The 16,276-nt window shown below is 36.5% G+C and overlaps 1 protein-coding gene across 1 annotated transcript in view; it reads right to left on the bottom strand.

The window, feature by feature from the left end:
* The window catches only part of LOC106458199 (protein fem-1 homolog C-like), a 49,086-nt gene that overhangs the window by 11,234 nt on the left and 21,576 nt on the right, over positions 1-16,276 (bottom strand). The window contains exon 3 of the mRNA XM_013917673.2: positions 8,366-8,699. Within this exon, the coding sequence (XP_013773127.1) occupies positions 8,366-8,699 (334 nt within the window). The remainder of the gene's footprint in view (positions 1-8,365; positions 8,700-16,276) is intronic.

The raw sequence follows: 16,276 nt of genomic DNA, 5'->3' as shown, positions 1-16,276 counted from the left end.
GCACACGGTAGGCAGAGAAACCGCAATTTGGGGTTGCATCTTCAGTACAAAACCTGGTGGCATTGGGAATTTATCGTCCAGTCCATGGTAGGAGGAGGGTACCAGCCAAGTATATGTGCGGACTTATATGGCTGGACCATCTCCAACCAACACCTGATCCATTGAGAATCAGCATCTGGAGGATGGTAGGAAGGAGGAATATCTCAACCAGAGGGGCAAACTGCAATAGATATGTATAGAAATAGCAGAGTGGTTAAACCAACACTTGGCGACATATGGAATTGTACTTCAGGTCTATGGTAAGAAGAGCCTCAATGTTATAGTCATCTAGCGTGGTTAGAGGATGGACAGTGCAGACTTGGGACTAAGTATACCTGGTCAGGCACCACCCGCCATAGTGTAGTATCCATAACATATGAGCAAGAGGCCCCTGTAAAGGAAAAGAAACTGAGTACTTATCAGTCACAAAGAAACATAGGTGTGCAGAATGGCAACTAGAGGTAAGTAGAAACACACAGAGCATGAAACAGCCACGTGATGTAGATAATGAGATATAACGGTATGCGGGGTAGTCCACATATCCAAACTGATGATGTCCTCCAAAGGAATATAGAAATGGACAGTCAGGGACATAGTCAATCATCCAGAGAAAGGAAAGAATATGCCAGGCAAATCCAAACCCGTAATAGTAATGCGAGAAAGGTCACATGAAACAGTAGGATTCCAGTGAATTAACAAATGGGACACAGGAACCACAGAAGGGAGTAGTGCATGTTATATACCATCTGGGGGCCCTGAGTGGGCAAAGGAGGTGACCATGATCTGAACAGTTATAAAGTTGAGGGGGGGGGAGAATACTTGGAGTGAAAGTAGAATTACTCTCTTGAGCAGCTGAAGTCCTGAAATGGGAAAAAGAATAACATAGGAAGCATGGAACAATATATGGTGAACGTCAATCACAAAAACATTGGAATGAAAGTCACCAGACAGCAACAACAATAGAAACAAGGACTTCAATGAAAGGTGATTAAAAGAGCAAGACAACAAAGGTTCAAATGGAGGACAAATAAGAGCATGAAGGACAACACTGAAGTTCCAATCTGGGTGAGAAGCAGCACAGGGAGGACGAGCAATGTAAAATGAACAAAATAACATACAGAGGACAGAAGCAAATTCAATAAACCGAAAGGTGGAAGACAATGCCGCTCTGTAACCCTCAAGAGAGGAAACCAATAAGCCCCTGTCATAAGGCCAAGTGAAAAAGGATGACAAGTGAGAAATAGTAGGTCATGAAGGATGGTAATCTTGACGTATAAACCAAGAGAGATAAGTAGCTCATTTATGCTGATAAATTGGCAATGATGATAGTCAAACTGGACAAGAAATCAAGGAGGCAACATGTCTGGAAAGTCCAGGCCATCTGGCGAGGGACTGGAGAAAAGCCACACGTGAAGACGGAGTGCATGAAGGAAAGGATGACACATGCCAGAGTAAGGCTGCCAAAGGTGACACTGTTCATAGAACAATAAACAATAAAATTAATTATAAATACAAGTATACTGTTATGAGCTCAAAGCCACTTAGGATAAACAATTGTGATTTTCTGTTACAATCTGCAGTCATTCCAGAAAGGAAAAATGGGATAATCTAGATTTATTAAAATTTTTATTGGTGGTTACGAGGTCGTTCAAATTGACCAATTTTGTACAGAGTTAGGGTAGAGAAAATAACAAATAAAATATAAAAGTTTTCCTGAAAACAAACATCTGACATGTATTTAGGTGGTTTTAGAGATTATACAAATAAAATTTGAGATTTTTGAGGTTAAGTAAGGTATTTTTAGTCTTAACATGAAAATCACTTTGCACATGGACTATTCAAAACAAATACTCCATATATTCACAGACAAATATTTTTTTAGCTTATTTGAAATACTTCACAAAAAATTATAACTTTTTCTACGAGAAAGACTTGTAATGTTTATGGAAAGACTGTCAAATTTTGTGAAGATATACATACTATATTAAAAGTTAGTAGTATCAAATCTATAAAGTCTATATACGAGTACAAAGAGGTCACCTGGTTGGTCAACTCGACTGAGCCCATTTTGAGAGAGTTAATGGTAAAAATGTCTGATCGTCTCCTCCCGATTAAGAGCAACAAAACAATGTTTTCAGGGGAAGGAGGGTAGAGTGAACAAGTTATAAAGGGTTGAAAATGAAAAGCAAGGCAACTCAAGGCCAGAACTTAAATTCCACTTAGAACAATGTCTGCTGTGGCATCTAAAAGTAGCTGAGAGTGTAGCTCTATAGCCTGCATTAGAATCAGATAAATCATGATCATGAAAAAGGTACATGAAAAAGAAATTGAAGCAAGCTTTAGAGGGGTTGAAGAAAGAAAAGAAACCCAATTCTGCAGGAACCAACTCCTAAAGATAGACCAATAAGATTGATATACTGCCTGGAAAGAACATCTGCAAGAATGTGATAACACTGAAGCTATCCCAGAGGAAAAGCCAGCTTCACTAACAAAGGAACACATTGTGTAGATGATAAATGTTATTGTAGAAGATATATATATATATAAAAGTAATGGAATAAGATCCTTGAGACAGGCAAAAGTATCGAACACCATGGTGGAGCAGACTAGCATGAGGCACTGAGAAGAACTGGACAATGAAAGCAAATGGCCTTGGCCAATATCCAAAAAAGATGATGAAGAACAAGGTAAGCATAGAAAAATGAATTCTTACAAGATGGGCTCAAATAATCCACTGCTAGAGAAGCTGGATCAAAAAATGGAAACATGTAAAACATCAGAAGATGATGTAGTGCCACACAAATGCATGAAACACAAGACAACCAAACTGTTGACAAAACCAATGAAATACCAATTCAAAGAAAGGCATGATGAGAATGTAGCCAAAGAATCAGAAAGACTGCATGATTGAGTCTCACCTTACTTGTTGATATAGGTCACCAGAGTCAAACTGTCTGTGAACACTAATCCATAGTGGTGGTGTAAAAAGGACAAGAAATCTTGACATTCATGTTGAGTAGCCCAAAGCTCCAAAAGAATGATTTGAGAATGTAAAGATAATGGTCATCCAACACATCACACCAGTCCTGGAGAGACACATCAGTGAAAATATCCAAATTCAGAGGAAGTGGAAGAAAGGAACCTACAATGAGAAATTCACAAGTGAGCCACACTTTAAGGCTATTGAGAGTAGTAAGAGAAATTCCAATAAACAACCTGCCCAAGGATCAACTTTACAAAGGGAAAATATCTCACTGATGGCATCTCAAGTAGGCACAATCCATGGAAATTGTCACATAAAGAGAAGCCAAAAACAGACAAGATATGTTTAGCAGATGGAAATATGTTCACCCAAAGCTCTAAGGATTGGAGAGGGGTGAAGAGTTTTTGAAAAAGTGTTAATATGAAATCCCATGTGAATGAGATAATGAGTAGGCACAAGCTTACACTTTGACTTTTGAACACTCCATTCCAGAGTAACTGGGAGGTCAGTTCAGTGTGAGGCAATGACTGAGTAAGAATCCTCAAATAATTTATGTAATGATGACATCCAATAATGAGCATGTATGTGTAGAAGATCAGCTAATGGTTTGACTACGTGCATGAAGACATAGGTGTTGTAACCAAAAAGAAAGGAGGGTGAATCCTTGATGAAGGAACTTTCATAGGTATCTCATAGGTTTCATCTGGAAAGTAGGAATATCTAGATAACAAATGAGATGGAACAGACTAAGATCTCCAATCTCCTGTTTTCTTTGGCTCCATAAAGAGTACAAAACCTCAGGGAAGCATGAAGTACAATATTGATTTACTCTTGTGGAAAAGATTCAAAACCTCCAGATTCAAAATCCAATAGAAACTCGAGGGCTAAAACCAGAAAAGGATGAACAGAAAGTCAAACTAAAGAATCTGATGAACCTAATGAACACAAAGTCAAGGGTTCACAGATGAACAAAAATCTGATATGACACAAAAGTTTAGACACGGGATTCATCCAGAACAGAGTCAGTAAGTGGGTCATAAAGATCCACCTTGCTTACGTTGATGCCAGGCCATACAAAAAGTGTGTGTAGATGTAGCCAGCATCGAAGTGATGACCAGAAGCAAACAGATGCAAAAACCCTTAGGAAATAAACACCATGGAAGACATCTGGGCAAAGAAAGGGAGCCCAACAAATACCATGCACATAAGGAGGAAAGAGTACAGTAAAGAAGATTGTAGCCTAATCCAGTAAGTCCTGATAGCAGTGTACAAAGAAAAGAAAGAAAGAGCAGAAGTGGGATAGGATAAGCTGGCAAAGAGAAGGGAATGAACATCTACAGGAAACCATTTGAAGCACAACAAGCTCCCTTAGATAGAAGGCAGTTAAGAGAGAGAATATAGGAGAGTAGTGAATAAAAGATGAACATGTGAAAATGGAGAACCTGTTAGCAAAATAGAAGATAATAGGCCCAATTCCCAAGCTGGCCAAAAAGATATTAAAGACAAGGAGTCAGGGAAAGGCAAAAAGTCTACAGATCTGAACAAAAAGAGTCACGAACACAAGGGTATTGGGTGTGAGAGAGAAGCTATTAGAGAAAGGAAACAATATAAATCCTAATAACAAGTAGGGAGAAAAGACTAGGTAAAACCAAAGAACTGTGGATTATGAAGTAGATGAAAAAAGAATAATAATGAAAATTGCAAGCAAAATATTAGAAAGGGAACATACCTAAGAATGAACTCCAGAAAAAGATTGGTAGGTTAAGATCCTTTCACGAATGTTAAGGCACTACCCAAAGCAGTCAGGTTAAAGTGGTAATCCAACAGAACATTCCTGATTGAGAGGAAGCAATTTTGTCTGAGTAAGCATATGATAATCCACAATACTTTGAACAATGGCTGTAATATCCTCAACAGTTAATGAGCCTCCACAAGCCATAACATAAACACGACCTGTGTTTCTACAATGTCATTCACACAGGGCTAAGTACAAATTACTGCCATTGGATAATTCACAATAAAAATTAAAGCTTTTGAAAGAAAATCCATAGAAAATGATAATCAAAAATTTGTTTACAATGCAATTCTCAACAAATTGGATTCAGATCAGAAATTTAAATACATCTGTCCAATACAATGCTGAAGAGAAAAATGAAGTTATCATAAGTGCAGATGCATAGGGGAGTTACTGCACATGGAAGTTATGTCCTTCTCCTATTGGTGGAGGGCTTTTGTTGTATGACAACATCATCATCACGCACCAGTACAGTTCATGTTAAAAAGACATGAAATTAGGTGGAAGTTGTTGCAAGACTAGTGGTATGTAAATATCTTATGCAGACACATGAGGAAGATAACTAGACTGTGTATAAAGGTGAGTTATTGTCTCAGAAAAACCCATTCACCATGCAAAGGACTAGACAAAAACCACATGTGCAGATGAAGGTGTGACAAAAATGGAGATTCAAGACAGAAGAGAAAAAGGTCCCAGGAATGCCAACAGGGAAAGGAGCAAAAAAGTTTAAAAGGAAACTAAGCATACAACAAGAGGATGGACTAATCCAGACTGAGAGGGAATTCTGCCAGAGCCATGGAGTCTGGGACTGTGACAAGTACATCAATAAAGGGATTCCCAAAGTGGGAACCAATCCACAGAAACATGAAGGGATGTCAAGTATGGGTGAGACAGTTGATCCACCACTAAATTCAAAGTTTCTAAAATATAAGAGACCAATAAATAGTAAGCTGAAACATGGAGCTTAAGAACAAGAAAGCAAAGAGCCAATGAGTTGATGGTTGATGTAAGAAATTATGGTGGAGTTGTCAAAATAGATCAAACATGATGTCCAGACAGCCATAACAACAGAAGGTGGCAGGTCCATTGAACAACCCACATACCAAGGACACTGATGTAGAAAGGCCTCCCCAGAGAGGCATCTACACACAGGTGAAAGTCTAAGCATGGTGGATGGAGATGGATGCTCAGAATCATGTGAACACATTTGAACCACTACAATAGTGAGAAGTAAGAGAAGCATGTGTAGAAATAAGAGAAGACAATGGATCACAGGATATATTCCACTAATCTACAAAAATACACTGAAAGGGACACATCCAGAAGAGGAAGGGAAACAAAATCCATGGAAACCAGAAGTTCTAAATCTCAGTAATGTACAGGAGAAAGTTGATCTTATCCAGCAAACAAAGTGATAAAGCCTCCAATATGAACAAGATACTAAATGAGAGTCAATAGTGACTTAGTAGCTTTCCTAATCTACCCAAATGAGAAATCAGAAGAAGGGAGGGCATAACATACAATTTCTCCAAGGGCAGGGCTAGGAGATGTCAAATGTCCATAAAGTGGTAGAAATGCAGCTCCAACAATGCATTCTCCACGTGAAAGTCCTTAGGATGTAGTTGAAAACATACGTGTATAATTTCTGAAAGACACAGAAAGCTTTCGAGAGAAAAGCTGTGTGATCCAAAGGTTTCCTCCAAATTGGCCAAGCATAAGAGCCAAACTCTCATAGAACATAAGCTAATGGATGGGCTGAGAAACAGCTGATCACACAGCCTCATAATGGCTAACCTCTTTGGAAAGGGCCACAGGACAAGGAACTCTACAAAAAAAGTCTCCATAAAGGAAGGGTGTCAAACAGAGTTTTCCAAGATAAAACTGAGGAAGTCTAACTCCAGAAGAGAAGGCATCTCAATGAAGCAAATCTCAAAGATAATTAAAAGCAAGTAACTTGGAAGTAGTTGAAGAAAATGGAGAAGCATGAAGAACAAGATAGTTCTCCAGTAATTTTTTCAGGGTATCTATGCAAAGCTTCAGAAGGAAGTGGTAATCAGGACAGCATGATTAGAAAGTTATGTGAATAAACAAAAAATGAAAACAAGAGAGTCAATGCAGGAAAGAAATTCCCCAAACTGGGAAAAAGGATTCTAGGGATAGAAGCCCTAGAATAGCGGAAGAATTCCAATCAAAAGCTCCAAAAATGGAATCTTATTATGGGAGGGTAGACAACCGAAAACTAACATGAAGCAGAGACAGAAAAAAATTGCAATATTTCAATAACCAGGTAGAGGGGAGAAAACACCTTTTGAGTTGAGGTGCATGCAAGAAGCTCATCCAAGAACTTGCAGAATGGGAGTAAAAGTTCAAATGTCACAATGTAAGATGCACAAGTTATCAAAGCAGCAAAGGACAAGGGTGAATGTTACCTGATTCCTGTCAGGGATAAAAAAACAAGAAACCAGAAGCAAAGACAGGTCCAGCAGAAGTTACAGAAGCAAAATGCCATGAGTACAGGGTCCAAGTTGAAGAAAGTAGGAAAGAACAAACCTCGTGATGTGCAATGGCATAGCATTTCTCACCATCAGAATAACTAGTAACCATTTAAATGAAATAAGACAATTCCTATGGAGAAGAGTTTGGACTTCAGAAGGTTTCAGAAACATGAATATGAGAAATCATATTCATTAAGATTCATAAAACTGAATTCCTGTGAAGTAGCAACTATAATATTATTATTTTTGTTTATTTGTTATTAATTATTTTCCTTAGTAAGTCTAGTATGTCGATGGTGCTTGGTAATTTTTCATATTGATGAAATTTAGATTAAAATTTCAACACCCAAACATTGGGTTAATGACAATGAGGAATACTCCTGTCAAACAAACTGTATCACAAACTTTGGAATACATCTCAAAATATCACAGTTTGACTGGGAAATAAAATCAAGTTAATGTATGAAAGATAATGATTCCTATCAGAAATTCTAACTGAAGTTTTAAAAAGTTTGTATCTTTCTTCAAATCAAGAAAAATAACATTTTGAATGTTAACTAAAAGTTGAATATAATAAGTAGAAAATTTCTGTAATTCTTAATGAAAAAAAACATTACTGAATATTGCAGTGCCGAGAATAAAAATTAGCCATTGGTGTATGCAAAGAGCTCAAGAAAAGTACTGTGCATGGATATATCATTTGAGAAAAGTTTTGGCTGTCTTTAATCCTTCAACCTGACAAGGTCTGGATGAGACTTTTTTTAAAGTGTTAATTTAAAAATAATTTGCCAATCCATAAAACACAACATTTTAGACATCCATATCTGTGACGTAACAACATCCACAATACTTTACATGTCCTTGCTGGTATAACAGTCTTTTGATCTAAATTATTTTCTTAATGTTTGATTTACTGCAGTAAATTTTACGAATTTTCTCTTATGTTAAAATTTGAAATTCACCTTTTATTATTAAAATGTACCTTTTTTTTCCAGTTTCCATAGATTTATTTTTTTATTATGGTGGTTAAAATTTTAATTACTTAATTCCTACCCTTCACACTCTTCCTGTTTACTTTGGCTCCACCATCAATCAGGTATTCTGCAATCTTCAAATGACCTTTATAACAGGCAATCATTAGACAAGTGTGGCCATGACGATTTGCAATCTCAACGTTTGCTCCTTTTTCCACAAGGAACTTCACAATCTCAAAATGTCCATCAAAACAGGCTGCTCTCAGTGGTGTAGAATTAGTTTTAGTTGTGCTATTTACGTTTGCTCCATGTTCAACAAGAGATTTCACTACCTTAAGGTGACCTGAAGCTGCTGCAGACCACAGTGGAGGGGCACCTTCAATATTTTCTCCATCAAAAGATACTGAACCCACCTTTTAACAGATAATTTGCAATTAAGTACTATGAAATAATGATTAGTAAACACCAAATAAAAAAAATATATAAAGCATATACCATTTAAAGACAGTTTCTAAATTGATGATTAATAACAACTGATTACATACCATTAATTGTTTTTAAATATTAAGTCTAAAGAGAAAAATAATAATCTTAAAGATTATGATTGTTTTTAAAAACTACTGATGTATCTATATAAATATAATAGTACTGTCTGTTGTATGTCCATGTAACTGCTTTACAGGGTGTGGATGGATCTTCACCAAAATTGGTATGGAGGTTCATTGTGTCCATGGGGAGATGTATACAAATTTTCAGTTTTGCATTTCACGTTTTATGGGTATTTTTTATCACTACCTCACCCCCTGTGGATGGATCTTCAACAAATTTGTTATGAAGGTTTGTTGGGTCTATGCAGAGATACATGCAAATTTGAAATTTCACATTTTGCAGTTTTTATGGCATTTTTGCATTTTTTACAATTACATAAAAGGGAAGCAACTTTTCATATCCTAAGATAACCTCTCATTAATCATGAATTTACATAACATCCATCCAGGGGACGGGTACTCCAGCTAGTATATAATAATGTTACTGACAAGCTCAATTTGAAGAGTAGAAGGCACACAGCAATTATCTTTTACGTGTTATCCAAGAGCATTACCAAGTTCACAACTAAGATAAGGCTAAGTCACTTATATCATGATGATATTCAGTCTAATAACAAAACTATGAAGTTAGCTAATCACCCAGAATCTTTTTCATGAATCACAAGCAAACCAATTCTTCACAATTTTTAATCACTAGCAGATGAGTTATCTGCATTTTTGAAAAAAGATTATAACTGTTCAAAAGGTTAATATTAAACTTTGATTAAAGTGTATTTATTCATCCCCTTTTCTTCCAAAAACAAATCAGAATGCATGGGCAGAATATGTAACCCTCAAGTATCTGGTAGAGGCTATAGATGTAAGTTGAGGTGAAAACAAACAGATGAAACTGAAATATTACAAAACAATCTGAGGATTTTTTAAACCTTTACCTGTCCTTTTTTACATTTACCTTTTATGAAAATGCATGAGTTTCAAAATGCATGCAAGATAATAATAGGTTGTCATATTAACACATACATCTTTTACATGTGATTGACTTCAGACAATTCAAAAATAGACATCCAATTTGAAACATGCTGATAGAAAAACTATTTATATAGTATATGCTAAAGCTGTACTACAGTTTAAAATAGTTTTAAATTGTTAAAATAATACAGAATGTCAAACTTTGTAGAATTTCTTGCCTTAAACAAAAATTAAATAGAATATTTTCTTGCTTACTTAACCCACTGGTTACAAAACTAAGACAAAGCTGCTTCATAACCAGCATTATCATAGGTTACTGTTTCTAATAAGACCCAGAACTAATTGTTTAAACATGGATAAAATAAAATTTTTCTTTATCAGTCTTTTTTAATGTTCTAAAATAGGAATATCAAAATTTATATGGTGCTCACACACACAAGGAAAGATGGAATGAGTTTTCACACAAAAGTGTGTATTATTGAGAAACAACCCATAAATAATGATGTAATGTTGTCTCTTGCTGTGTTTATTCTTTTAAATTATTTGATGAAAATAAAGACAAGTCCGGTCCACATAATGATAATGAATTAATTTATGTTTTTAATAATATTTCTGCAGGAATAAGTTCACAAATACATTTTTACTTTCAAATTCAATAGAGACTTACTCACTAGTGGTACTAACACAGATCCAAGTAATTCTCTGAAAATGTATTTCTGATAGATACCTCTTTGCACATAATATCCATTCCTCGCACTTCTGCATGAAAAGCAACACTTGTGGGAGACCAGATTTACCTCATGCCTCTTTGCCTGAATGGAAGTATGAAGAAAGGAAGGCAAAGTGAGCATTTGCACACAACAGGTAGACACAAGGTACAGTGTGATTAGGGCAATGATCAGACTGTACAGATTGGTATGTATTCTGTTGTATCATGTGTAGGAGAACACTTTGCTCCATCTGGCTGACCAAACTACTGGGCAATTGACATATTATATAATAGAGGGTGATTTGCATTACACTGACATGAACAACCCTGCCCTATATCCCACTACACTGAGCTATCCACTAAGACTGGAGGGATCGCACAACTGACGAGGAACTCTCCAATTCAACCACTTGGTACTAGGAACTGATAAGTGGTAAGTTCTTCAATTAATGAACAGAAAGGAAAAAACTTTTGTTGGGGAGACATTGGAGAGGTGCTCAGGCCCAATCAGACCTAACTGTCTCAAGGGTCTTTTACTGGAGAAAGTACTGCAAAACCTAAGAGTGTGAGTCAGGGAAATGGGCAGACACTCCCCTGGTGCTGCCTTTTTCCATGATAGTTCATGGAAGGTAATGTCTGAAATGGACAATGATATATTAAGACCACTAAATTGGTATGTACATATCATTGTCCATCTTAAACCTCCCATCTTAATAGTGGGCACATCTGGAGCAAAAGCAGATAGGTTTAGTGCTTTCTGTTACACCTGACTTGTAAGTACATCCAGCAAGGCAACACCCATCACTAAGTGGGTTCCTAGAAGTGAATTATGTAATAGAAGAAATGGGTAAGGAAGTAAAAGTATAAGATGAGAGATCCATGGAAGAAGAGTGGTCCCATAGTAAGAATAAATGATTGTAGGAACTCCTAAATGGAGCTGTGCATGTCAGGTAACACCTAATTGCTCAAATTGGACACAAAAAACTATCAGGATCAGCACAACCATAAAGGGTTGAGGTCGATGAAAATGTAATGGAAAAGAAAGAAATATCTGCTTTCCAAGTCATTCAAGTCCAAGAAGAAACAAGTGATCATGGAACAAGAGCAAGAAAGATCTGTGAAATAAAGTATGGGAGGCATCCAATGCATATAGATCAAATCTGTGATGACCACAAGCAAGAAGAAAAAGAAAATAGGTTTTGAGAGAGAGAGATGATATACTAAAGAAGTGGCCAGTCAGGCAAAGGAATTGGATGAGGAGAACAATGAATGAGAAAGGATCGGAACAAGGTGGAAAGAACAGGGGAGAAAAAGACAGAACCATATATAAGAACAACATGAAGAGGATAAAATAAGGGCTATGCAGGGAAAGGAGAAATTCCACTTGTAAAGATAAAGGGACAATACTCCCAGGTGAATGACAAACATATTAGGTTGTAGCAAGAGTGACCAGGCATGAAGAAGAAAAAGATATGCCTTAGATAACAGTCAGTGAAGAAGAGGAAACCAAGACTGACCAGATCAAAAGGGGACTGCCAATAGGACCCAACACAGTGTTACAAATCAAAGTTAAGACATGTAGATGAAAGCAAAGGGGAAGGTACACATAAAGAAAGAGATGAGACCAGTCAACCTAATGGTGAAGTACTAGGGATCAAAGAGAGGAAGTTTGGAACCAAGAGGAATGATGAAAGCATTGATTACTGGTATGCCCAACTGGAAACACATACAACAAAAGACCTGAGAATGAAATGACCACACTGTAGGTAGAATCCTGTCCAGTCGAGAGAGCCAATCAACTACCACAGAGAAATGGCAGGTGGTTAGACAAACTCGATGTGAGTGGGACCAAAACAGAAAGTCCAATGTGAAGGAAAGGTTTCTGAAGCAAGTTTCACCTGGACCACTGATATGGGAAATAACTATAGAATTGTTAGAATAGATCATAATCAGGTGATTCACAAGGTGAGGTAGGAACAGACCTGATGAACATCCAAGAGTTCCAGAACATTTATGTAGAAAGAGTGCTCCACACGAGACCAAACCCCAGATATGCCCCAAGCCATAAGAGATGCATCTGTGAATAGATGGAAATCCAGATGCAGAGGCAGCAGTGGAATGCTGACTATAGTGTTGGCATGATCCAACCAACAAAACAGAAGAGGAGGCAGCAGCATCACAAGAGAAAACAAAGGGTCATAGGAGATATTCCATTGACTGCTCAAAGTCCACTGAAAATGAATCATGTGCACAGCATAAAAGGGTTCAATGTGAAAGTCCCCTAAAGAGTTAGAATCTCTCATACACAAAGTATAGAAGATGCAAATCAAGGTGACAAGACACTCCATGTTTTGCATTGTATGGGGGAAAGGCTGAGCTCAACTGAATCAAGAATTAAGTACTAGGTTGGAATGTGGAATAACTTGAAAGAGAAAGGGGCCTCCCAAGGAGAGAAAAGAGGAACCAGTCATCCATGTAATAATGGAAATGAACTCCATGACTGTGGATGGGGTGAACAAATCCCCCTAATGACTCATCTGAAACCTGGTACACCTTATCCCAGTGAATGAAGTGAAGAAAACATCAGGAAGCAAGGCAATAAGAATACATGGTAAGGCATCTGAGATATAGACCTTGGCCATCCATAGTCCAGGGGAAAAGAACAAATGGAGAGGAAGAAACCCCTCCATCTTGAACTGAATAACCAATAGATAGTGGCTGAAAGAAGATACGTCAATGATGGGATATCATTCCCAGTACATTTAGAGAGAAGAAAAGAGCTTATAATAAAACCATGGAGACGGACAAAGGAGCCACTTGATGGTTTTCTTGTCCAAAAAATCTGATACCACAGCCTCAAGATGCAGCAGATGCTGAGGATTAGAAGGTGGAGAAACAGGAACAGGAAAATGAAACAGAGGAAGAAGAGATGAGAAATGAAAAGAAAGGCCATGTGTAAAAACTTGAATGGTGTACAAAGGTCTGCAAACAGAAACAGATATGCATTCTTGGGGACTGAGCCGACTCAGTGCAAAGAGAGGTAGTCACAAATGTGGCTTATGACAGAAAGCTTTACAAGAGAGGACAAAAGCAAAAAGAAGAAGAGGGTTGAGAAATAAGAAAAGAGAGAGGTTAAGAAACAGGTATGGATACACAAGATTTGGAGAGATGAGAGAGCAAGGAGGAAAGGGAGGAGTGATGTCAGACAGCCTTAGCCAAGTCTCAAAGGTGTTAGGAACACCCCCAAAGACTTCAGGGCAAAGAAAAAGAACCAGATAGAAATCACAGAGGTAGGAATGGGAAAGATGGACAGCAAAGAGAAATATGTCACATCCTAGAAGGTTCCAACAACAAAGGAACCAAGTAAGCAGACACATAGCAGAACCTAACTATAGTATTGAAATGTATTAACCATTGATCTTCAGAAAAGCTATCAGGAACATGGAGCAGGACTTCAGTGAAGAGATGATAGGTAATGAAAGAGAAGGGTAAGAAAGAGGCAAAGATGGAATAATTGAGTACTAGAGTAAGTTACTGAAGAAAGGGGGTTAGCCCTCAAACAGGTAAAACGGACTCAAGAAATTAGAAATCCAAGAATGTACAAGGGGAATGGCTATAAGCCATAACAAAGGAACTCTGAAGTTGAGGAAGATGAGTCACTTGTGAGTGTGAATGAAAATGATCTAGAAACATGCAGAATGGATACACATTTCTTGAGAACGGGGGAAAAACCAAATAATTCTTAACATGAGAGTCACATAGTAAATAATGGGAAGAATCAAAATACATAGGTGAAAGTGAAAGTAAAGAACCAAATGCAGAAACCAAATTCACAAAGAGTGTTGAAGGAGGATCATTTTCCTCTTCAAGTAAATAAGAGTCAATTGAAAAGCCAAAAGGGGCAAGAGTCAATCAAAATTGTCATTCTTATGGTTAGGTTCAGAAAAAGGGGAATGCACTTCTGACCAATGGATATGGAAATGAGGCAAAGAAGGTATTAATGAACCCATATGTTGAACAATGGCAGTAACATCCTCCACAGTCAATATGCCTCCAATGGCCACAGACAAAACATGGGCAGTGTTATAAACATCACAGAACCTTGGGAAGAGGTAGTAACCATGGTTACTCAAGAATTCAGATCAGTTTTTTCTCTCTTTTTTTTTATGCAGTAACTGAAAAGCAATGTAGTTTGATATCAATTTTAGAATAAAATAAAATGAATAAAAGTTTACACTGGAATAAAGGCAGCACAAACTTCATTAAATTGAAAAAGTTTATTCATGAAAGTGCAGAGGAAAAGAATGAAGTTCATTTCGAGTGGTTCTAATGCACATGGAGGATGGGTCGCCCTCCTACTGGTGGAGGGCTATTGTTGTATGTTAATTACATTATGCACTAGCACAGTTTACATTAAAACATGTGTCTTAGGTTGGAGATAGCTTAAGGCTAGTGACATGCCCAAACTCTCAAAAGAAAATACACAAGGAATAGCTACTGTGCACAAAAAGATAAAGATATAGTTCCTGAACTAAATACTTCACTAAATGACTGGCACTCTACCGACTCAATGCTTTACTGATTCTTGTGATGTTATCCTAAACATTCTAGGTATTCTAGTACTACTTTTACAATCTTGGTATTTTTAATGTCATGTACCCTCTAAATTAAAGCACTGAAAATATAGCTTACAACAATATAATGTTTTATTACTAAAACATTATTACCCAACCAGAAGCTTCGTATTTAGCTACAACATAAAAACAGTTAACATAAAAACAAAGAAAACAGTTAATTTATATACGAAAATAGCTTATTAAAACAAAAACCCTTATATCTGAACTAAAATTAGTAATCAAAATAAAAATATTATAAGCAATTTGCTCTCTTGTTAAGAGTTTGGTCAATTTAGACAAGTTTGTGATTCCAAATTGACATTTAGAGTTTCCATACTATAACATCTAATACATTCACAAATTTTCACAAGCTTTCAGTAAACATTAGAAATATTTTGTATACAAAAAATCAGTTTTTAATGAAATAACTTTACTGAACTTTTCTCCATGAATATATGGAGTCAAAGTGATGACTGTTCCAAGCTCAAAGTGATTTTCTTCTTAACATTAAAAATACTTTTCTTCATCCAAATATTATCAAATTTCATTTTTGCAATCTCTAAAACCTCCTAAGTAAATTTCAAATGTTTTTTTATCAGCAAAACTTTATTATTTATCTGTTATTTTTTCTATCCTAACTCTATGAGGTTGGTCAAATTGACCAACCTCGTAACCACCATAAGAAAAAAGGAAAAAAAAAGAAATAAATCTAAATTAGCTTTTTTCTTTCTAAAATGATTTCAATTTGTAAAAGGAAACTACATTTGTTTATCCTAAATAGCTTAAAGTTCTTAACAGTATACACCTGTTTCTATTTAAAATTTGTTTTATTGCCCTTTGAACCCTGTCTAATTAATAACCCCACCAATCAAGTTGTAAATCACTCAGTGAACATGTAGCTCACATTATCCTATCGAATTATGTAACACACAAGACACTTGTTAGCATATCTCGTGAAAAAACTTAATTAGAAAATTAGTAAAATTTATTCATTTAAAAAGGGGAAAAAGGATCATAAAAAACTACAAAACCAAGATAGCTAGCTTAACCCTCTATACTTAGGTACCATTTACTGCACATGACACAAGGTTTTAGTGTCTATATTCCCAAATTTATTAAACTACTTTTTTTTTTATGTTATACCAATT

The sequence above is a fragment of the Limulus polyphemus genome, unplaced genomic scaffold, assembly GCF_000517525.1.
Source record: "Limulus polyphemus unplaced genomic scaffold, Limulus_polyphemus-2.1.2 Scaffold427, whole genome shotgun sequence".
Classification (NCBI taxonomy): domain Eukaryota; kingdom Metazoa; phylum Arthropoda; class Merostomata; order Xiphosura; family Limulidae; genus Limulus; species Limulus polyphemus.
This window is presented reverse-complemented; position numbering and strand designations above follow the sequence as displayed.